General features: G+C 38.4%; 1 protein-coding gene across 3 annotated transcripts in view; it reads left to right on the top strand.

Annotated features, from left to right (window-relative positions):
• Positions 1-23582, top strand: part of LOC126856910 (POU domain protein 2-like) — a 122400-nt gene extending 98818 nt beyond the window's left edge. For 2 of the 3 annotated variants that reach the window (XM_050605917.1, XM_050605915.1), the window contains 5 exons: positions 13013-13149; positions 14831-15178; positions 18122-18432; positions 18727-19023; positions 19173-23582. In XM_050605917.1, the coding sequence (XP_050461874.1) occupies positions 13013-13149; positions 14831-15178; positions 18122-18432; positions 18727-19023; positions 19173-19425 (1346 nt within the window). In that variant the 3' untranslated portion in view covers positions 19426-23582. The remainder of the gene's footprint in view (positions 1-13012; positions 13150-14830; positions 15179-18121; positions 18433-18726; positions 19024-19172) is intronic. The other variant, XM_050605916.1, reaches the window with a different exon arrangement.
• Positions 23583-23782: the final 200 nt, after the last annotated feature.

Here is a 23782-nt window from a genome sequence, read left to right as displayed (position 1 = left end):
GTATCTCTTTTAGCCTTTCTATTGAGCTGTCTCAATTACCTTTTATTGTACCTTTCGTTACTTTTGTAAATGTACAATGTTTTGTAAAGTTAAATTTAACCATAGCTATAAATTTTAGACGTTGAAATATATAACATAATTTTCATTTTCCAAGAGAGAAAAAAGGAAAGAGACAGACAGACAGAGAGAGAGAGAGAGAGAGAGAGAGGGAGAAATATTATATTATACAATTGTATAAAATATTTTAAGCATGATTTATTAGGTGCCACTACTTTTTTTTTAAATAAATTTACGAGACATAGAATTAATTTACAAGACATAAATATGATTCTTTTCCTTTAAGGCACAAAATAATATTAATTGTTTTATAATATATTCACGTTTCAACAATCATTTAACAATCTTATTACATGTTTACAAAAATTATTAACTTATGAAAAAAAATAAATTTTCTAAGAGCGATGATGCAGTGAGATTGAGACTGCTTGCACAATACCGGAAGTAACGATTAACTACTGGGTGAATTTTTAAATGAAACGAATGCGGCTTCAACCCCACGATAGAATCTACGATTCGACCCCAGTCTCGCTTCCGCCTTTCCTTCCTCGCCGCTTATTATAATCAATTAGCGCCACGTTATCTACCAGCACGCGATTGTACAGATTGTCGATACGTATACACGTCGCCGTCGAGGGGTGCAACCCTCGCAGTTTTTTTATATACATCGCGCGTTCGTGGGGGTGGGCCTGCAACAGGCTGATGAGTAGCGATCTTTTTACGATCCTTTCCTTTACTTGCCCTTTTTTGTGAACTCTCTCTGTGTGATGTATGTCAGCAAAACTTATTAGATATAAAAATTTCTTTGAATTATATATTAATCATTATTAAAACTAAATCCACCATTATTTAGATAATAATGGATTATTTTTAAAAGCAAATGATCGTGCGATTACTTGAAAAGTCTTAAAACTTTGCATGAAGAAAGAATAGCATTATTATTTCAAATACAAATTATACTTGATTTAATTTTATAAATAAATTATTTTTAACATTCAATATTAAATAATCTTGTACGGTCAATCAATTATTAAAAAAACTAAAAAGAGTTATTGAAACATATATTTAACGATTTACGGAATTATGTTTTATGTATTTCTTGAAAGCGCACGAATTTTTCGAATATTTCTGTAATCATATAATCAAAATTGTTCCTCCATCAATGCGGTTATTAAAATCAAATATTTTTCAAGGGAGACCATTCTTCCTTTTTTCTCCTGAAGATAACGCACGACGGTCGGATTAAATTGCGCGAGAAATACGAGACAGTACGCATTTATCTTAAGCACGGAATTGTATGAGTCAACTGACGCACGGCAACTGGCTTCTACAACTTACGGTATGTACTGACCATCGTCGTAGGTCTCGTTTACCCGCGGTAAGAATGTATCCACTGGCGAACGAGAAAGAGTGCGTATAAGGGAGCAGGCGAGATAGAGAGAGAGAGAGAGAGAGAAAACGAGTGACGAAGATAGCATCTATCGCGCCTTTCCTCGAAGATCTTTTACGCTTCTGCAGAAACCCGATAGCTCCGTCAGCCATTAAGCCAGAGGAGCCGTTTCTGGTGAAAGGTTGGTAGGGTGGTTGAAGGGCGAGAGCAGAGCGCCGGTAACAATTGAGAAGGGAGGGAGAGGGAAAAAGAGAGAGAGAGAGAAGTTCGCTCTTTGCTGGCGCATGGAGGAAAGAGGGTGGTGAAGTGAAAGAGGGGCTCCGAAAAAGGGAGAAAAAACCTCAATGTGTGCGGCTGCCTTCTCGAATCTCGCGATCATCTCGCGAGTGCGTTAACATCGACGCAGGTATTGCCGTGAATATCCGTTAAAAGATGGATGCGATTTTCCCTCCCGGATACCATCGGACGACGATCCTCGCGCTATCGTAGAGCCGCAATCTTTATTCATGTTTTGAATATTTTTTCGAAATATATTATGTGAAAGAGAGTGTTGTTTTTTTTATTTTATATATATAAGTGTCGAGAATTTGTGTGGGAAATACAAAAATCGAACACAAAAAGCCTATTATGTCGACACAATGTCTAGATTTCGACATTTGTATAATATTGCTAGAACGGACGAAGGGCAATTTGTATGGCAATAATTTCCTCTCTAAGGTTGTAAAAACAGTATTCTGTCACATTTATGAGAAGGTGAGTGTGCGGGGGGAAACGAGGTTCAAACGACTGGAACATTGTGGCGTTTAACTGAAAGAAACGACCGATGAGACGATTCTATTGCCACGTAATTGTCATTTTGTGGAGGAACAGCAGCCACGTCTAGACACCGCTGTAATTGTTGTAAAAAGGACAAAGAACGACGCAGGTAAACGTCACTGTTGTCCTTATCAAGACGACCGTCTCTGCGTCGTCATCGTCGTTGAAGTAGCGAACTGTCGGAATAATGAAATCTATACGGCCGTCAATTTTGCTTGTCGCAAAAAGCTATGAAACTCATAATTGATTTAATTGTTTGACCAAGCGAATTTTGCTAATAAACAAAGAAAAAGATGTATATTCGTGGAAGAAAACATTCTCTTATTAATCATTTATTAAATGTTACACAAGGACATCGAAGTGCCTTGTTATCTAGATCTCTGCCTCGGGAAATATGGATTTATACATCACGAATGTAGGTTAATGTAAATGGATTAATGGACATTAATCTCATAGATGATATCATTTTCTCCGTTTTAATTTTTATTCCCAACGTTTCGGAGCGGAACTGTTTTAACAATGGCCATAATTACGCGATGAACACCTTGGTATTCTTCGGCAGCAGATTGTAACACATGAAGATACACTTTTCAAGAAATATAATCTGGAGCCAGTTCATTATAAAGCATTTTCCAAGCGATACTATCGCGTCCCTGCAATGTGTCATCGCTTTTAATAATTAAAAAAATTTGAGCTTTGCCATCATATTTATTATTACGAGCATTGATCGTATTTTTAAATCGCAAAATTGTGTCTGCTTTTGTCTCGCAAAAAATCGGATCAAGTTCGATCAACCGCGAGCGATTTTGAGAAACGATTGGCTTTCAGTTTTGCGACAGTGTTTTACGTAAAGAGTGCGGGGTCACGTCGACGCGAGCAACGCGCGATCCGTACGAGATTAACTAGAGAGAAACTTCTGCGGGAGCCCGATAAGCCACGGGGTATTTCACACTCGGACAGCCTTTGTATCGCGCGGGGCGCTAATGTAGCGTTATTTAACTCGGTTATAGAAGTGCTCTCCCCTTGACTGGACGATCGTCCGCTTCGCGGGGAACCCCTGAAAGAATCCCGGGGTGCTCGCCGTCCCGTGAAAACACCGCGCGAGGGCGGTGACACGCATAAAATAGCCGGCTATTTCGCCTGTAACGCGTCAGGTGGTGAACGATCACGCTGAAAGTTGCTCTTCGTCAATCGTCCATTTAAATTTAGGTAGGGCTTGAAATCGCTATATATAATTTCGATGAATTCAGATATCGATAACATACTCGACAGGCATAGAATTTTTATAGAAATGTAATTTTTTATTATTAATAATTATTATAATTATTATATATATATATATATTTAATGTTAAACACGAAATCGCTTTTTTTGATCTTACAAAAATCAGTTTTTTCATGAATATAGTTGCAAAAAAATGCAATGCTTCTCCAACGAATAGCTGGCTATTCGGCGCGATCGGTGCTACTTTAAGAACGCCGATAAATTTTCATTCTCACGGAGGATGAATATCGATTGGGTAGGTAGCACGTGCCAAAAGGCAATATCTGGCGAATATGTTAAGGAAGTCGCATACATCGGGGTCAGTACAGCGTGAAAATAGAATGTAAAGTGCTCGCAGGCCTCCCCGACTTGATGCTGACCGGCCGCGGGGCTGCCTTAGACGCAATAGGGTGGTTTCCATGGGGGGTTGGTTTGACGTGTATGACGTGCCGGCCACGTGACCAGCCTGCCAAGTCGACAATCACTGCTCCGCACTACGCGGGGCGAATCTTAAATACGGGATATTCAAATAATCTCGACGTTGCTCTCGGGAAACTGACGAAGATTTTTACGCGAGATTTTGACGATAATGCTAGCTCCGCCTTAAATAAAATTTAACACAAGACTGTGAAAATAAAGCAACATAAGATAATCATATTCTTTTTCGAGACAGAGAAAACCGCAATTTTCTGCGCGCTTAATAGCATCTGTCACCTCATCTTAGCGATTTAAAATTCTATTGTCTGGCTCCTTTGCCCTCGAAAAAAGATCTAAAAATCAAATTTTGTCCAATCCGCGAGAAAAAGTTGTAAGAGATTGGGAGTGGTCAGCATGGGGGTTTACCGCATCATACATCACTGCCAGTCGAGCGGCAAAGGGTGCCGATGCGAAATGATGTCGAGGTATCGTCGTGAAACTTCCCCTAAACTTCGCTCTCTTTTATATGCATAGTTTCATTTCCTCATCGGAAATTTACGGCGAAAGCGAAATTTCCTATATTACACTGCAATTTTTAGTCATTGATTTGTTTGATATATTTGCAGTTGATATTTAAATGACACTTTATTTATATTAGACTTTATCACAGATAAATTAATTAAAAAATCTGCTTTTAAAATTACAACACCAATTTCTTTTTTTGGGATATGCTATTTTGAAAAAAAAAAATTCAGAATCATAAAAAAAACTGTAGAATTATACTAGGACTCTTGAAACTTTTAGGGCGATTACCAAACATCCAACCTATCTCTGAATCCAAGTAACGGCTGCGTTTGATCGAGGAGCACGTGCCGCGAAGGGCCCGCACATTTGCCTTCGTTCTAACGGTATACAGCCGCGTTGATGATGACGAGCGATGACGGCGACCTAACTGTTATCCGGCCGACTGTTTACCGATCCCCTGCATCTGCCGCGCGATCGACTATTCCGTTTTCATCGCGCTGCAACCGCGGCTAATGGCGCCGCATGCGTCCGAGCGTCTCTCGCTGCTTACCTGGATCCTTAATTTGGGGTTTCGCCGATACGAGCTCCGAACAACAATGATCATCGAATTTCGTCGATCAATAGCTCCGGGCCCGTCGCGACTCCGAAATGAACGGAATAAATTAAGTTCCATCCGCCGGAGGAATCCGTAATACCCATTTAGAGATCCATTGCTTATACAGTGTTGAGGAATTTCTTAGATAAGATGTAGCTAATTAAGAATGAATTTATTACGATAAAAGAATCAGTTGAAAGATTATTTTTTACTCGAGATCACTATCTTTGAATGTTTTATGTTCATTTCGTAAAAAAATTCGAACGACGACAAAAATCGAAGAAATAAAATTGCAAAAATTATATAAAAATTCTATAAAAAATATAAAGATAATTGTGACGTATGTAAGAATATAATTACAACAAATATATATTGGTAATATAAAACTCTAGTTTTCTGCGTTTAATCTCAGTTCGCGTAAGGATCCTTTCGAGTGCGTCTTGTCGCGCGTCGTTCCGGACACGTATGTGCGCGTGCGTAAAAAAAAAAAAAAGACACGGACGAAAAGGGGAGGATGGAGGATGGCCACGTGCCTCCAGTAGCACGCGACCAACCTAACGGTTTTAGACTCACCCCACACACGCTGCGCTCGAAAAACCAGTCCACCCCTTCTCTCGTCGTCACCCTTTGCCGAGCCGCCGGGCAATGCCGGTTTAAAACATGCCAGACGAAACACTGTTATTCTATTGGCTCTGCTATCTACCCCCTCTGGTACCCTCCCCTTTTGTTACGCTTCTCCCGTCGTCTACAGTCTCATCGCGGTAACTGCCGCGATTCTCGACACCAGCATCCGGACAATACTTATGCGGCTCATAGTCTCTCTCTCTAGGAAGCCTGGCATGTCCTCAAGTATGGTTCTTATAGATCTAGTATGATTCTATAGATCAAGTTTGTTTGAAAGTACAATGAGGAGAGATTGTTTTTTATTCTTTTTATAATCTACGAAATTTTATAATAAATCGAGAAGATATTATTTCGTACATTGTTTGATATATTTCCTGTTTCTTTCTAAAGAATCTCTAAATTATAATACATTACAGTTTAGTCATATTTTTACATGAAATTAATCATAAATCATAAATCTTGTATTGTATAGTTAACATAACGACGTAGAATCCGATCGAATCCGATCGGTTATTATGTCGGACGTTTCCTTACGGTAGTCTCGGGTCTCTCACTCTGAATGAAAATCGGGGCCCGGCCAAGCATAATCGAATGACGTAAGGCCCTAATAAAATCGTAAGTCGGTTGACAGGCGGTGCATATACCTCGAGAATAATAGCCGGGGAATTCCTCCCCCGTAACCCGGACCGGGTTGCATTGTCGTCGCCTTACGTAAGAATGGCGACGAAGAAACGACGCGTAGGGCAGATGCTGCTTAGACATTCGGTCGCGTTGCTACACGAACGAGAAAGAAGAACGGCCGATAGAAGAGGAACCCGGCTCTAATGCGATCTGCCATCTTAGAGGGGTGCGTCTTGCTGAGACGCGAGTAAATCGGGGAGAAGGGACTCTATATAACGATGTGAGAAACATCTACTCGCCGTCGTTGTTGTCTCATCATCGAATGAGAACATGCGCAAGCAATTGAAACATTCGCAGCATGTGGAGGAGAGAAAAATTAAATCATCAAAAATTACATAACGTCAAATCATATTGAGATAGATAATAGATTTTAAATTATATATTAAACGAAGAAGCGTTACAATAATAAAATATCTCATAATTAAATTTAGAATTTGATTTGTTTGTTAATTCCGATATTTATTTATTTTTAAACGCATCAATTCAATTCTTTAATTGAGGAAATAGATTTCAAGATTTTTTTATCGATCGAAAGAAATCGAAGTGTAATAAATGATGCGATAAACTCGGCGACATATGTAAGAATTTACGCCAGACGGTCCCAGCAGCAACGCAGTCTGCGGCTCGTGATCCGAATATGAGGTAAATTAATTTCTGAGAAATAGAAATATAATTACTCGCCGTCACGAACATTGAAACAATCGATCGTAGAGAAGACTTTCCAGATTCGGGAAAATAATGGATCTTAATAATACGATACATATGCGAAAAATTTATATTATATTTAATGATGCCAAGCGTCGTCTTCACCGAATATAATTTTGTGCTCGATTAAAATAATGGATTGCTATAAAAAAATAACACTGTAATTATCGAATTTGCCTATCATTTTATATCAGTTTGTTACGAAAAAGTGAAAGAATTGCGAAGAAAATCGATCGATTATAGGACCACCAAGGAGCAAAGAGAAACAATGCAAGGAGGCGAAGGAAGAAAAAGCGAATCGTCGACAAGAGTGAGGTTCGATCGACGGAGATCGCGAACTCGCGATGGATCGACTACGTGCAAGGGAGAGCGAGGGAGATGAAACACGCGGGAGGGAGGGAGGGGAGGGTGAGAAAATACGGGACGCAACCGCGAAATCGGACCGAGCCGTGAAAATAACGATTTCTTCTTTGTGATGCGCTCCGCGTACGTTAAAGTGAGAAGGGCCGGTTTCAGTAGGAGGGATTCATCATCGGGCCCGCGTGACTCGTCGATATATTTTTCTCGGGACGCGCCTCGAAAATCGATATTTTATGTAGATCGCGCGGAAAGAGCAGCACGCCCTCGTCGCCGGTGGCTATTCTCGCCTTGGCGAACAAAAACATCCTGAAACGGAGAACGAGCGGAAGAACGAGAGCGAAGGAATAGGGGAAAAAGAGACGAGATGAATCTCCGAGAGGAACGATGAACAGAGAGAGACCGCCATTTAGGCAAGGGATTCTGGTTGCACGGTGCCTGTAGCCAGAATTCATCCAGAAAATGGAACTTTTTCATAGCGATTCCTCGGTCGCGAGCGGAGAAAGCAGTCTGTCGCTATTCATCCGCTAGGTCCGTCAATTTAGATGGGAATGTGTACGCTACTGTTCGGTAAAATCGTAACATCATGATGGAATATGTTATAATGTTATTAAATTTACGAGAGTAATTCTAATATTTAATATAAGAGAGTGACGGTTTTGTTTCAAACTCATTGATTAAATAGCTTTTGGAAAATGCATACAGTCTCTGTGAAAGAAGAAATTGATATAATTCGTAAAGATAAAATATTTAATTTTAAATGTAATTTTAATTTTAAGATTTTTTTTTTTGCGAAACGTATTGACATAAGAATTAATAGCAAATTCTAAAATTTGCATTAATAATCAATAATAAAATTGGTTATTACAAAACTATAGGCGGTTAATCTTTCATTAAGAACCACATTAACTAAATTCTGAATTTATAAAAACAGCCTGATTTCACCAAACATTATTTATGCGACTGTTTTTGATAGATTATAGTTGTGGGAACTTTTCTGCTTATGATGTGAATGCAATATTTATGAGAGGCGATGCATAATTCAGACGGTTTTTATGGATATTGGAGAACACTGCTGTGCTACTTTGAATTATTTCTCGTACTGTAATTTGAACGACTTAAGAAATATTGCATTAGGATTTAATAATGCGAAAGAGACAGGTTCTAGTAGAAATTATCTTCATTAGAGTATATTCGCAGTGATTTAATAAACAGATGCAATGTTTCTATTTCTCTTAATTAAAATTCGGTTAAAATATATTCTTTCTCTTGTGATACCTATTCCCTTTTTTATTTTTTATTATCCAATTACAATGTGTGTATGTGTACTCGATTAATATATGCGTTACATTTAAATCCTTAATAAATTTCTCGATCTGGTAAACCACGATCAATCTCCTTCTCTCTTTCTATCAGATTTAATCGCAACAGCAGGTTTTGCCAAAAAGCGCGTAATCCTCGCTTGCGGCGGCCCTTCAGGTGCGCCATTGTGCCATTTTATCACCTGACGGACGTGACTCACTCTCCTAATCCTGAAAGTTGCCCGTGCTCGGGTCATCGGCCACGTAGTCTTCGCCGTGGGTCACGCGAAGCGGAGGATCGTACTTTTGAGAGAGAGAAGGCGAAGGTCGTCGCCGCGGCCTCGCATCCTCGACCTCTCGCTCGTAGATGCAGGCACGTACAACAACACACGGGGGCTGCGTCTCTTCCAGCTGCAGCCTCCCCCCCCCTCTTATCGACGCCCTCGTAGGCGCATCATCGCACGCATTCGTTGCGACTCTCGACGACGGTGTTTTCTCTTCACGTGTCGCGATCGCGCGAGTGTGCGTGGGTGATGGATAGACGGTTTACCGTGTCACTCGTGCGAAGCGCTAAACGGACTTGAATGGCCCGAAATTGCACGGGCGACTGCATTGTGTCCAGCGTCCGCGCACAATGGCCGCTTGCGCGAGTATGCGTGCGATGATATGTGTGTCTGTATGCAGATGCGAGACACAAAGGGACGGAGGATCCATCGGGAGATAACGATCTTCCAGATGATCGACATTCTTTCGTACGGCTCGATATCGAATCGGTCCGAGATCGACGGACGGGTCGAGCGCTTTCAACGCGCGCGCTTCTTTCATTCGATTGTGAAGATCGTAGTAGCGAATACGCCGGTATTTTAAAAGTAATAAATAATAAAATTAGTAATTTATCTTTTATTCCTAGAAAGAAATAGAATTGTACACTCCTACGAGAGAGATGGAATTTTTATTCGAGATTAAAATGTCTTCTTAAATCTTTTTATACAAAATGCATTTTTTTATCTGAAGGAAATTTTTTATTCTTTTCCGGCGTAACCGATTGGATAACTTTACAGAGATACGTTAAAAATCCGTTGATGTTCATCCATGTTTCACCCTCGTCCGTCTTTTTCTATCTCTCGGTCTCGGTAACGTGTGTCGTCTACGTTAAAAAAAAAAGTCTATCACAACGATATTCGTTGGCTTGTTTTTAAACCATCACCTCTGATTCGCCGAGAGCAAGGCGTCGGTTACTCGCAAACTTGCTGGAAAAAAAAAACGGAGAAAAACCATCGCTTCTCTATGTCTCTGTTGCATCCGTGTTAGTGTACGATTCCGCACATATGCGCGCGTTACAAGAAAATAAAAATCAATCGACGGTAGTTTCACTCGCTTCTTTTCCGTTATCAAAAATGTCACACCTGGTTTAATACCTAACGCCATCTTTAATGTGCTGCTTTACGGTAACAAAGGAGAGCAAGGGTAAAATCGAAAACTGGTAAAAATCGCCCCAAAAATCTTGGATCCCTTCTTCCATCTCCCCACCTCCAGCGCTGTCTTTCCCGTTCGCGGAGGGGCCCGCAGATTCTCACGGAAAAAAGCGTAATTTTCGATGAAAAAAGGGAGGGACGATGCAAATTCGTGGATGAAAAGGGAAAGCCGCGTGTGAGCCGCGTATGTACCTGCCGCAATATCCTGCGCGCTGTGGAAAGAACGAAGGAAGAAGGGTCCAGGATACGCGCCCTCGGGAGAGGTAAAGGACGGGCGTCGAGCGGAGCGAAATTTTATAGGGATTCCATACCAATACCAGTGCGCCCGTCAGTTTCCCGGAGATATCCTACCTGACCTGTTGCATCTTTTTTTCGCCTTTTTTTTTACGATTTCGGGGGAATCCTCCCGTCAGGTAACCGTCAGATGGAGAGACGAAAATCGGGTCGAGACCCCCGAAAAGCGGCGTGGCGCGCTCGCAGGATTCACAGGATTTTGAATTCCTTCGTTCTTCTCTCCTCAGCAAAGCTCCTGGCACCACCAATAACGATCGTTCCCGGCATCCCCCCGGTAACACCGCGTCGGAAAACGAAGGATCGTCCCCACCTGCGTCCGCGGTAGTGCGTTTTTATGAAGCTTTCGCGAGCGTTTATCTCCATTTTCGGTTTCTCTTCTCGGCTTTTATCCTGGAATCGAGAGTCGATGGGAAAGCGCCACGAGAGAAAAGCGGCTCCAAATGGCTAAGCGACTTCCACTTTTTGGCATCGCTGACCCTCGTCCTCTTCCTCCCCTCCCAACGACTTGGCCCTTTCGCGGTTTTCGACTTTCCCACAAGAATGAAGAAACAGCTTCTTCTTGTGTCTTTAGTCGCGGTTGATTGCTCACTTTAGTTTACGTATTCTTTCGTTTACTTTGTACTATTACGAAGGGTATTTAAAAGATTTTAATTAAGCAATTATGTGTGTATGTGTAAATGATATTTTTTGACATAAAAACTGAATTTTTACTTGTATAAAAGATATATATATATATATATATATATATATATATATATATATATATACACATATAGCGATACTATCGAGGCAAGTTTATTATTTAATGTTTTCAATTTTATATTGTATGTATATCTTTGTAACTCAAACTTTTCAAAAATCAAAATTCTATTAAAATAAACTTTATTTGCACTTAACTAAAAAATATAATTTTATAACTTTTCACAATCAGTTATAATTTAAATATTATTGATGCTTCGAGTTTTGCTAAAATTAATTCCAAATTGACAAATAATTTATCATTAAAAAGATCTCTGATTCGAAACATCTTGCATATATTCATATTTAATATACGTTATATAAAATTAGAAATCTCTTTAAAGAATTCTTAATCTGTAATAACACAATGTATATGAGAATTCTTATCACTGTATACATATATATACATAATATATGCTACAATTGGATTGATTATATATTACAAATTATACAAATCTTTCTGTGATCAGTTAACTAACATGTGCAAGAAATATGTTTGTACGGAAAAGAATCCCAAGCTTTAGTGATCTCGAACGTAAGAGGAGTTTCGTCGCTTCGTCAACGGACGCAAGCATGCGCGACGTATGACGTTGGGCATCATAAATCCCTTCAAAATAGCGTATCGAAATATTTATTAAAAATCTCGCACATGGACCAATCGCATAAGCCAGTTTTCTGCGTATCGGTTCCGTGCCATTATCCCGGCAACCCCGGCGCGAGCGAGACGAAGGAGACTCTCGGTAAAGGGGTGGCGAGGGAGAGAGCAGTCATAAGATACGATGATGGATGCTCGCGAAGGGTTGTCACGATCGAGTAAAGGAAGAGAGGGCACGCTGAAAAGGCAAAAGGGTTTGCTACGACCAATCGGTTCGACGTAACCGATGCATTCGGCCAATCCTGGGGCCCGGTCGGGCCACGTGGTGGTGGGGAGGGTTGATGCGCCCTTAGCGGCGAGGTTTCGTTGCGTCATTCTGACATTCGCTTCATATCGGTCTGTCGGCGAAGACTGGCGCTGTCCGGCGGTGACCTTCGAAATTTCACGATTTTTTCTTACTCTTTTCGATAGATCGTGAAATCGTATAAATATTAATGAGGTGTTAAACGAGCGATAATTTTAACGCGTCTGATCCAAGTCTCGTGAATTTAATTAATACGCAATTATATCGTGTTCGGGATCGTCAGTCAATCGTGCGTTAACAAAAGTGGAAAATTGTCGCGTTTTTCTTTGGACCGAAGTGCGCAGTCTCTTTTTCGTCCGGATGTCTTCCGAAGCGGGATGAGATCGCGCCGATCGATAGATCAACCTGGGATCGCCGGGCGCGATCTTTTACGCTTTCGCGCGAGGTATCGACCGTCGTGTTGGACCTCGAGAGACGTCCCGATGTAGGGACGACGAACGGACGAGACGAAACTATGATGGTGTTCCTGGAGGAGCCCAGAATGATCCTGGCGGACATGCGTCTTCATGCTACCAGCACACCGACCACTACCCCTACACATTACCACCATCGGAAGTATAGAGCGCAGAATAACAACAATTGTATGGCGACAGCGACTTTTTTTTCTAAAAAATTCGATACAAAGTTTTCGAAAACTTGATACAAAATTTGAGAGAAGACGCTTTTGACATATCTTAAATTTATATCTAAGAATCGTCTAACGAGATTAATGTGTAAAAATTTAAAGATACCTATTAAACATGAAAGAAATAAATTGAAACGTATATATATATCTAGATCATTTTTTCACGAAACTTTTTCTGTGCTTGTTACAGATGCAGACTTACACGGCGATGTTGACGGCCCAGAACTCAGCGGCGATGACAGAAGTATCGCGAGTGACATCCATGATGCCACCGAAGCGCATTTTGATAATGATTCTATGGATTCTGACAAGGAGGCTCTTAATTTGGTAAATTATTTAATTTTATATATATATATATATATATATATATATATGTTCTATTTTATTCTATCGAATTTGAATCAATCTTATTTTCTAAGAATTTTAAGATTGTAAATTTTTATCTGATATGATCAATATCTTTTTATCAATAATTTATAAATTTGCAATTTCTATTAGAAGACAGAGATAAAGACATTCTGTCATGCAGTCACATATGAATGATTATCAAAAAAAGGAAGGAGAAAAAAGAGCTGAAAAAAGAGCAAAATGTATACGAGTATAATTCATTTTGCATGCGCGAAGTTACAACTGTTTAGATAATATGTGCGAAATTAATTGCGCTTCTTGATCTCAGGGCTTGTGTCACAACAGTTCTATTAATATCGATGTTCGATATGATATACGCTCTCAAAATTAATAGAAAATATTTACGATCAAATGAATAATCATCGTGAATAATCGTCGCTATAAAATATAGAAAAAAAATATTCTAATAATACAACGGATAGTTTTGCATTGCAACAATATCTCATTTTAGTCTTTTATACTCAAACATAAAAACGCTAAATTTTTTAGATGTAAATTTTTTTAAAAGCAAATGTTAAAGATAAATAATATATATAATGTTTAATACAATTTTTGCATAGAAACAAGAAAAACATTTTTACTAACAATTTTTCAAATAAATTATATTTATGTACTTCCATTTTTGTTTGGCAAATTGTATCTATAATAATTTTTTATACTAATTTTGTTTGATTTTAATCAATCCATTTTATCTATTTAGTTATTGCTAAAAAAAAAATGTTTTCTCATATTTAATTCGCGTATAACATTTATAAAAAATTATTTTCTTCAATGATAAATTTAACACTTTAATGATATTTTCTCTACTTATTTCAATGAAAGCTTGCTTTGTCATATGACATATTATCATATACGTCGCCTGTGTGCGTTGTTTAAACGTATCAACAATGGTACCAATCCCATTTGCAAACGTAATATCCGGCATGCTTTCTTTCGAGAGGAACGTCCCGGTCGTGTCTTCGATTTTTTTCTTACGGAACGCTCTTTTTCTCTTTCTCTTGACGGGCGCGTAAAAAGCGCTCGCGATCAATATTTGACAAATAAATAAAGGAAGCCACTAGCGAGATGAACGACAAGAAGGGACGACGACACGTAGGGAGAGTAGGTTTTATAAAACACAAAAGAGCGCAGGATGGACCGTAGTGACCAATATCCTGACCTGGCCGAGTGTAAACACAGCTTTGTTCGACGGCGAATTTACTCTGTAATATTAGGGAGGGTGGCCCTCTTCGCGTGCCTCTCGGTTGATTCTTCGTGTTCTCGGTCCCACATTACAGTGTGAAATGCGTTGTAACCCGCATTTCGAGAGAGGGAGTCGGAGACTGTCACTTGATAATCTCGAGCGATAAACCATTCAATCGTAGAATGCCAAGAGTCGTCGACATATCATTTGACTGATCGTAGAGACTTGTGATCTTGACTTTTAACATTGAAAGATGTGCTTTTCCGGAATTGCAGATGTGTTAAAAACACCCTCTGCAACGACCGTAATAAAGATCTTGAAATACTAAAACATACTTATATAAATTTCACATGTGAATTCAATATGCAATTATTGATTGGCAAAAATTGTAAGGCAAATTCAACGACGTTATTTCAGGTCACGGATGTCTCGCAACGGAATAGTAGTAGCGGTACAAGCGGCAGCGTGTCTCCACCGAGTTCCGTAGTCAGTAACCAGCTTACGGGCAACCATCAGCAACAACAACAACACGCATCTACCCAGCAGAACAACAGTAATTCCCAGGCAACATTGGCCGCTCAATTGGTCGGCCAACAATTGCTTATGCATGGCTCTCTCGGGACATTGAGATCGTCACAAGAGATTCAAGCATTCGCCTCGACGCTGCAACAGCAACAGTCGTTGCTGCAGCAACTCGCCATGTTTCAAGCCAATCCGGCGGCGGGACAGCTTCCGGCACAGGCGCAGTTCTTCCTGCAAAATCAGGTGAATTTATGAAACTCGCTTTTTGATACAGGCTAAAATGAGAGAAAGAGAGAGAGAGAGAATTTCGGAGATTGTATTTTTGATCTCCATATCATATTGTTGACATGGATATAACACTAGTATCGAATTATCTTATCCATTTAAATCGTATATTACAATTCGTGCCGTTGCAATTTTGTCGGTCGAATCGCAGCCGATCGGTTCGGATCATCGAAGAAGCGACAATTCGGTCGCAATCCGGTCGTGCTATCTGATCGGTGCAGATCCGACGAGAGCGAACGTCTTATTCTTTCGCGGACGGCAATCTCGCGATTCAACGTCGAGATAGCCGGCTTGGCGATGGCACAAAGAAGACTGGGGTGCTGCCTCTTCGTTTAGGCTCGCGCTCGCATACCCGATGCAAAAGCGCCAATTTACAACCACATCGAGACTGTACTTTGCGCTCCATTACGCCGCATTAAAGTCTCTTCGAGATAGTCCCGGCGGCCTTTTGACTGCGAGCTTCTTTGCCTGATATTTAGTCAGATTGTATTGTATTTTTATTGTTTCACGTGGAAAATAAAAAAAAAAAGTATAATTTATCGCAAAAATACTAGTCGAAAAAATCTTAATCGTAAGTTGGATACGAAAGGATGAAAAAGAGATTAAAACAATTTTAATTTTAAAAATACTTAAATTTTTAATATATTATCGGAGCTATAATGATACAAGCGATACAAAAAAACTTAGAAAACGGATAATAATTGAAGACATCTCCGGAAAAAGCGTACAAAGAGATTTCCTGATGTTCCTCGATAAATATCACATTTCGAGCATGCCTTAAAACGCGCTTGACGATCGCCGAAAAAGAAGCGACATATTTATCAGTCGTCTCGCAGCACGCATTTCTCGGATGAAAAGAGCGTTTCACGATTTTCTCACTATTTGTTCGTCGGATCTTTCGAATCGACAGAAGAAGGAGGAGGAATCGATCCACGATATCCGGGGATACGTTGAAAAACGATCCTGCTTCCTGGATGCGTTCGTTTTTTCTCTCTCTCTCTCTCTCCCTCTCTCTTTCCATCCTCCCTTGTCCCCTCTTTATCCGTGCGGCCCTTCTCGCGAACGATTTGAATGGATCAGGCTCTGCATTTACGAAAAAAAAAAAAATGCCTATAGAAAATCCGTCACGACGTGCGCGTGCAACTATATAGTCTCCGGGAAAAATCAACAAAACGACTTCGAGCTTTAGCACACTTAATGGGCAGCCGCGTTCTTCATGTATTATACATTTATTGTGTGCGCACATGTACACGCATATTTGCGCGTAGGGCCCGCTGGGCCCCTAGATCTTCCCCCCGTCTCTTTCTCCCTCCCTCTCTCTCCTTTGGAAGATACCGCACGGTGCCACAAGGTGGGCCCAGAGCCCTTCGGCACCTTGCCACGGGGTGCCTTTTGTTACCTCACACGTGGCCAGGATGTTTCCTTTTTCTCCGCTTCTTCTTCTCCTAAGCTTATGGGAGGATTCTCTCTCCGCGTGTTCCTCTTTTTTTTATTCACGCGTAGCCTTAAGAAGGGGCACACGACCTTCTTCACTCGGGGAAGCGTTTCGCCGAGTACAACCTGCCTCTTCCAACCCCTTCGCGGGCGGTTACGTGTGCGCGCCACGTGAGGGCCTTTGTGGCTTATCTGCCGCAACAGACATTTAATTTCTTCATTCGGAGATCACCTTTTCGGGTCCTTTGATCGTCATGCCTAACAGAGGATTTCATAGTATCGTTTAATAAAATGTGAATTAATTTACTGTTCTTTTTTTAAATACGAATAATTATGGAATAATTTTGAAAATTATTATACGTAACATAATAAATATTATTATAATATTTAATGGAATCTCAGGGATAAATTAAAATCGAAAAACAGAAATATTATATATTTAGTATGTATTGTTTTTGTTTATTCGCTCTTTTTAGTTAAATTTTATAAAAACTCATACACATTCTTTTTATCAATCATTATTTTTATAGTCACGTGCAAAAATAATTTACACAATATTTAATATTTCTGCAATTAAATATTTATAAAATATCGGAAGATTAGTCTTGTTTAAAAGTAGACAGATGCCTTGGGATTTTAGACGATAACCTGTCGCGGTTGATCCCGCACGTGGCTCAATTTGAGACGTTTCCGTAGGGTGTCTTCGCGGCTACAATGCACGCATAAACTAGCTGCTCGTATGCCGGCGACACGCGACCAACCCCGAACCCTTTCCGATTCGTACCCGCGACGCGAGCCCCTCATTCTCATAATCGAGCATCATGTCCCTAAGGAAAGGGTGAAGATAATCGATCGGACAGATTCGACCCTTGGAATTATTATATATATCCTTTTTTGTACCTGTACACACGAACTAGACACGTGCCACGCGTTTCAACATGAAAACACTGAGACACATTTATCTTCATTCGAGGCTGACGGGCGCAAAATTGAATGTAAGCCTAAATGTAGCTTTGAATCACGAGATTCGTAAAAGAATCAAAAATTCTCATTACGAGTAAAAATGGAACATAGATGACCATTATGTTGATTTTCACCAATGGTCGTCAATGTCTTGCACACAGGGGCTGTTGCAGAGCGGTGGCTATCCAACAAGACCGAGTCATCCGCACTCACAGTCCATGCAGGTACGGTTTAAGGCAGAATCGTGTCCGAGCATTGTTGACTCTGTGATTTCGCGAATGAAAACACGCAGATTATTCACTCTATACTTGAATAAAAAATTTCTTTAGAAGTGATAAGAAGATTTAAAAAATTCAAGAGAGTCGCGATACAACTCTAATTCGCATGTATATAAATTTTCATTTAATTGCGAGCGATTCTAGTCATTTTATATAATTAACTTGAGTGTCCCGTTTGAACATATTTTAATTTATAATTCTAAGAAAAGAATTAAAATATTATCAGGTGCAGCAAGCGGTAGCTCAGGCAGCCCAGCAGTTACAGGCTCTGCAGAAACAGCAGGCTCTTCAAAACAGCGGCAGTTTGGTCGGACGAAGTTTAGCGCAAAGATCACCACCTCCGCCGAGCACACCGCCAGCAGTAAAACCGGTAAAGTTAGAACCCTCTCCGGAAGAGACAACGGATCTCGAGGAACTAGAACAATTTGCCAAAACGTTCAAACAGAGGCGGATCAAGCTCGGTTTCACCCAAGGAGACGTAGGACTTGCAATGGGCAAACTCTACGGCAATGACTTTTCGCAAACTACCATCTCTAGGTAGATATATATATTCTCAATTTAAACTATAAAATGAGAATAATTTTTTTAGATAATGCAAATTTTTTAAATAATGCACGTTATAAAAACGTATAAAATAATGTCTGAATTTTTCCGATTTTTTTCAATTGAGACAACTATTTGCGTATATTGTTTGAATTATATATACACAAAATATGTATATAATAAAAAAATAAAAAAAGTAGAAAGAAAAATAAATTACATTAATTTTAATTTAATTGAATAACGTTATTGTACTTTAAATTAGATAAAATCGACGCTTCTGCATTTCAGGTTCGAAGCGTTAAATCTTTCTTTCAAAAATATGTGCAAGCTGAAACCATTACTACAAAAATGGCTGGAGGATGCCGATAATTCCTTGAACAATCCCAATTCCCTATCGAATCCACTTACGACACCGGAAGCGATCGGCAGACGGCGGAAGAAAAGGACGTCGATAGAGACTAGCGTGAGAGTGGCTCTAGAAAAGGCTTTTATCCAAAACCCGAAACCCACATCTGAGGAGATAACTATATTAGCGGATAGTCTCGCGATGGAGAAAGAAGTTGTTCGCGTGTGGTTCTGTAACAGGTAAATACTGAAATTGTTAAAATAATTACGGCATAATTTTTCTTTTTTTTTTAAATTTACGCTAATTAGATTTCATAGATTCTCTTGATTTCGTATTATTGATTTTCATTCTCTTCACGGAAGCAATTTACGTGTAATTTATGTTTCAGAAGACAAAAAGAAAAGAGGATCAACCCTCCAACGGCAGCGATGGGCAGTCCAACGATGACGTCGCCTGCACCCTCGGTATTCGCTTCTATTGCCAGTTCTATATCCGGCAGTCCTTTGGCTCTTACGACGCATTCTTCTGGCATGGGGCATTCGCATCCACACCCGGCATCTTTGAATTCATCCTTGCCTCTGGCTTTGGTTGCTTCAGCAGGCGGTAATTACCATCCACTAAACAGCAAATCTCATGAGTGACACCAACAAGCGACCCATCAAGGGGACGCTCTTTATCATCAGCATCATCATCAACAACATCCGCAGCAGCAGCAGCAGCAGCATCACCATCAACAACAACAACGACGCTTGTGCAATCTATCGGAATTCTATCATTAACCAATAATCTGATTTTGTTAAATTAATAAGGGAAATAATACTTACGAAAAATTGGATAATTCAAGTTGAAATTCAAACTATAATTAGACTTTCTTATTCTTTTTCGACATTGAGTAAAAAAATCGTTTGTTTATTCTTGATTATCTTTCTTCAGATTTTATGGATTGAGCTCTGGAACTGGAATGGAATGACTCATATTTTAATGGACTGAAAAATCAAGAATAGACAAATTAATTCGATTTTTGAGCAAAGAATATGAAAGGTTGATTGTATTCCAAATCGACAAGGTCACAGTCATTGATGAGAATCACTGATAATCACGATTTTAGTAATATCAATTAAAATTCGATGGTAACACAAAAATTAAGAGTCTACGAAGAAACCATAAAAAGAATTCAAAATAGTAATAAGTTTTACAGAAAGCTAATAAGAAGCGACTGAATGTATAAGTGAGAATGTTAGTGAGAATGTAAGTGTGCGAAAATGAGAGTTAAACGAAATAATATAAGTGAGAGAATGCATAAATCCATGTTGGTCATTAAATAATTCGGAATTGTTGTAAGTATGTAATGAAAAGTATACGAAGACACGCTGCGTTTTGAATGAAGCACGACAATTGATAAGATGGTTTTTAATATAAGTGTGCAGCGAATTTTTGCGAGTGTACTAGTACACATTGATGCATATTAAAGGTTGTCGTAAAGAAGTTATATGAAGACGTAATTAACGTTGGATGTAATATGAAGACATATGACATATAAGTGACCGATTCCTTGCTAGATGCTTAGCATATCTTATTAATATATGTTAAACATTTAATTGGAAAGACGCTTATATTACTTCTTTATACAAGTAGTGTACAACCGATTTTAAGATGCGTCAATGCGCATTGGATCCAATTGCGCACATAAGTTTGCCAAAAGAGGGCAGTTATAAGAGATTGATTATCATTTCTTTGATAACTTCGACAGATATTCTCAAACAGAATAGTTGTAATTCTGTTATTTAAAGTTATTTAATAATATATGATAAACAGAAATTACATTCGAACTTTTGTGAATGAAATGTTCTGATGTTAATAATATCGTAAAGTAGCAATAATAAAAAAGGTTTAACAACTTTTATATTTTTATCTTCTAATTACAACGGTGTTTGTAAAATTATGTCAAATTATGTGCTACATGAATATCATTTCATAAACACAAATTTATATAATTTTTATAAAATTATTCTCTCATATATTTGAGCTATGTAAAGATGAGATTAAGTTTGTACTGATAACGTTTGCAGCATATTTGAATCTATTATAAGAATATGGAAACATAATAACATCAAAATGTAATTAAATGTGTGCTGCAATCGAATCTAGTACAAGTATTGCAAAATATAATATCATAATGTAATCGAAACTTTCTTAAATTCGAATCTTTTATACAAATACTAAAAAGTTGCTGCATCTGAGTGGAATCAAAATTCTATAATGTATACATATACAGGATGATTATATAATTCACTCATTCACTATAATTTGTTATTTAAAATTTTAAATCTATTTAGATTGCGTTTTAAAGTATCTATAAAAGATTCGAATATTTATAAACTTTTTTTTCTAAATTTTCGATTACACTTTGATACTATTATAATTTGCTGCATACATTATTTGATACTTAAATGTATGAAATTTTTACAATGATGTTAAATGCATATATTTATGATTTTTATAAGACATGCTCGATTCTAATGAAGTAATATCTGATGATACTGAATTGAATTGATTTTAACATTCATAAACATGTATTGAACTTGATCCTATCTGTACAATTATCTCTTTTATCACGCTGGATGATGCAGATAATATCACATTAGTCATTTTCTTTTTTTATATCAAATAATTTTAAAAATAATTTTATTTGACGACACATTGCTGGCAAGCAGGGTTACAGTGCATCTCAACGGCAAAATGCGGCGAGGTCCGACAATACAGTTGTATATATATATATATATATATATATATATATATATATATATATATATATATATACACGCACACGTAGGCGTGTCTGTCATCCATCGTATCGTACATATCTGTGTCACAGGGCTGTATATACTACGTGAATTCAAGACTATCGAGTGTTGTATCGAGAATTGCGATGTCCACGCGCGGTGCCGAGCTCCAAGATCGAATCACGATCGATATACGTGAAACGTTATAATTCATGCCAAAGTATATTGCCTGTACAATAAGTATTATAATGTGTGATCTATAAATGTGTACATTCGCAAGAACGGGAGAATTTCGTAAAAAATTCGGGGGCGACGTGACGCGCGTGGGAATATTTGTATGTTGACGAGAAATACATATTTCGTGCGAGCGATAGTTAATAATATTTAATATAGTAGATAACACGGTACCTAAGTAATACGTAATGTATATACAATTACTTACACTATACATATGCGAATTATATGACATATGTACATCCGTAAATCGCAGATTGGCGCAATAGAGAGAGAAGATTCGGGTCTTTCCGATATTTTATGCTAAGAAAGAGAAAGTGACAGAAAGAGAGGGAATCCCTTTTTTTATGAAAATACAATAAGATATGTAATGTATTTTAAAATATGTTTTTTAATGTATTTTAATGTATTTTAATATATTTTTTTATGTATAAAAACGTTTCTTCTGTGAGCTAGATAGAACTGTCGATTTTCGCGCTTAAGATTAATACAATTTCCGGTGGATTCTCGGTGATTAATTAAGGGCTATGATTTTAGATTAGATTATAGATCACACAGAAAACGAACGTGATAATATTGATCATATACTTATTCTTAAAATCCATGTGTATATAGATTTCATTATCAACGTGCAGAATTTGCGTAATGTATACATATAACGATTATAATGTCACAGTATATCGGTTGTATCATCGTACATAAACTTGTGCATGCATCGGCGTATGCATATACATATATACATAAATGTATAAACGGACGTTGTACATATATAGTAGAATAAGATAGGAAATCCGTTACATCGGATCGTTAAGAAATGACAGCATGTATTATTCTCATCGTCATGTCATCATCATTATCATCATCTGTGTTGATTGAGATTACTATGTAATCACGCGATACGTGCTACTGTTGTTAATGTCGCTTGTCGTGTTGAAATTGACTTTTTACGTATCTGCGAACAATGCTATACTTTCTGCATATCTGTACGTAATTCCAAAATGAGAGAATAACTGTCAATCCAACAATTTGCACGTCACTGTTTCAGTATATTGTTGCGCATACAAAATAGCTCCTAACGTAACAGTAATATTTTCATATATACGTGATTATTAATTATATATTTTTCTTTTAACTTGTTATTTTAACGAATCCGGTTAACGCCCTAAGAGAATTTCTTCGCAAAGAGAATTTGTGCAAATTGTTAGGTCATATAGGAGCATTACAACTCCCTTTCGATTCATTTCATCTCTCATCTCATTTCTAAATTCCCTAAACTCCTAGAGTCGTGGACCAAACTAGCGAAAATGTCGACAAAAACACGCGCGCAAACAGAGAGTCGAACTACAACAAGACAAAAGGAGAGAAAGGCGAATAAAAAGAGTTCCTAAAACCGTACATTTGTTAGTAGATGCGCGGACGACGATGAGTAAAAAGAGGACAAGAAGGCAATCGGGAAGAGGAGACAGTTGAACCAAGAGAGGGAGGGGAAGAAGTTTTTCCACTTTTGTTTGTCAGGAGTTTGTAGATAATTAACAGGATAATAATGTAGAGAGATACGGACGCCCATTCCCCTCTTCTCGGCATCATTGTCGATCGATTACTCGCTCGATATTTTAAAATGCGTTCGATATGCGATAATGCGCAGGTGAATAGGCTTTACTGATGATTCGTATTAGTTACATTCATTAATATAATTATTATTAATTATTATTATTATTATTATTTCATTATATTTTAACTTTTATTATTTGAGAATAAAAATGCTAGAGAGCTTTCAGTTATATCATTTTTTTATCATTTTTAATTTTCTTTATAGTCCTGCTCCTTCAGTCCCTTTGCAGTTCCACATTTTAGTTTGTATTTTTGATATAGAGAAGTAATAAAAAAGATATAGAGAAGTAGATTAATATTCATAGGATACTTTTATTTAATTTCGACGATCACTGCGCGTTCTTTATCGTTGCGACTGTGGTGTCGTGAT

This window comes from Cataglyphis hispanica, chromosome 20 (assembly GCF_021464435.1).
Source record: "Cataglyphis hispanica isolate Lineage 1 chromosome 20, ULB_Chis1_1.0, whole genome shotgun sequence".
In the NCBI taxonomy this organism is placed as follows: domain Eukaryota; kingdom Metazoa; phylum Arthropoda; class Insecta; order Hymenoptera; family Formicidae; genus Cataglyphis; species Cataglyphis hispanica.
The sequence above is the reverse complement of the archived record's forward strand: the minus strand, read 5'-3'. Positions and strand labels throughout refer to the sequence as shown.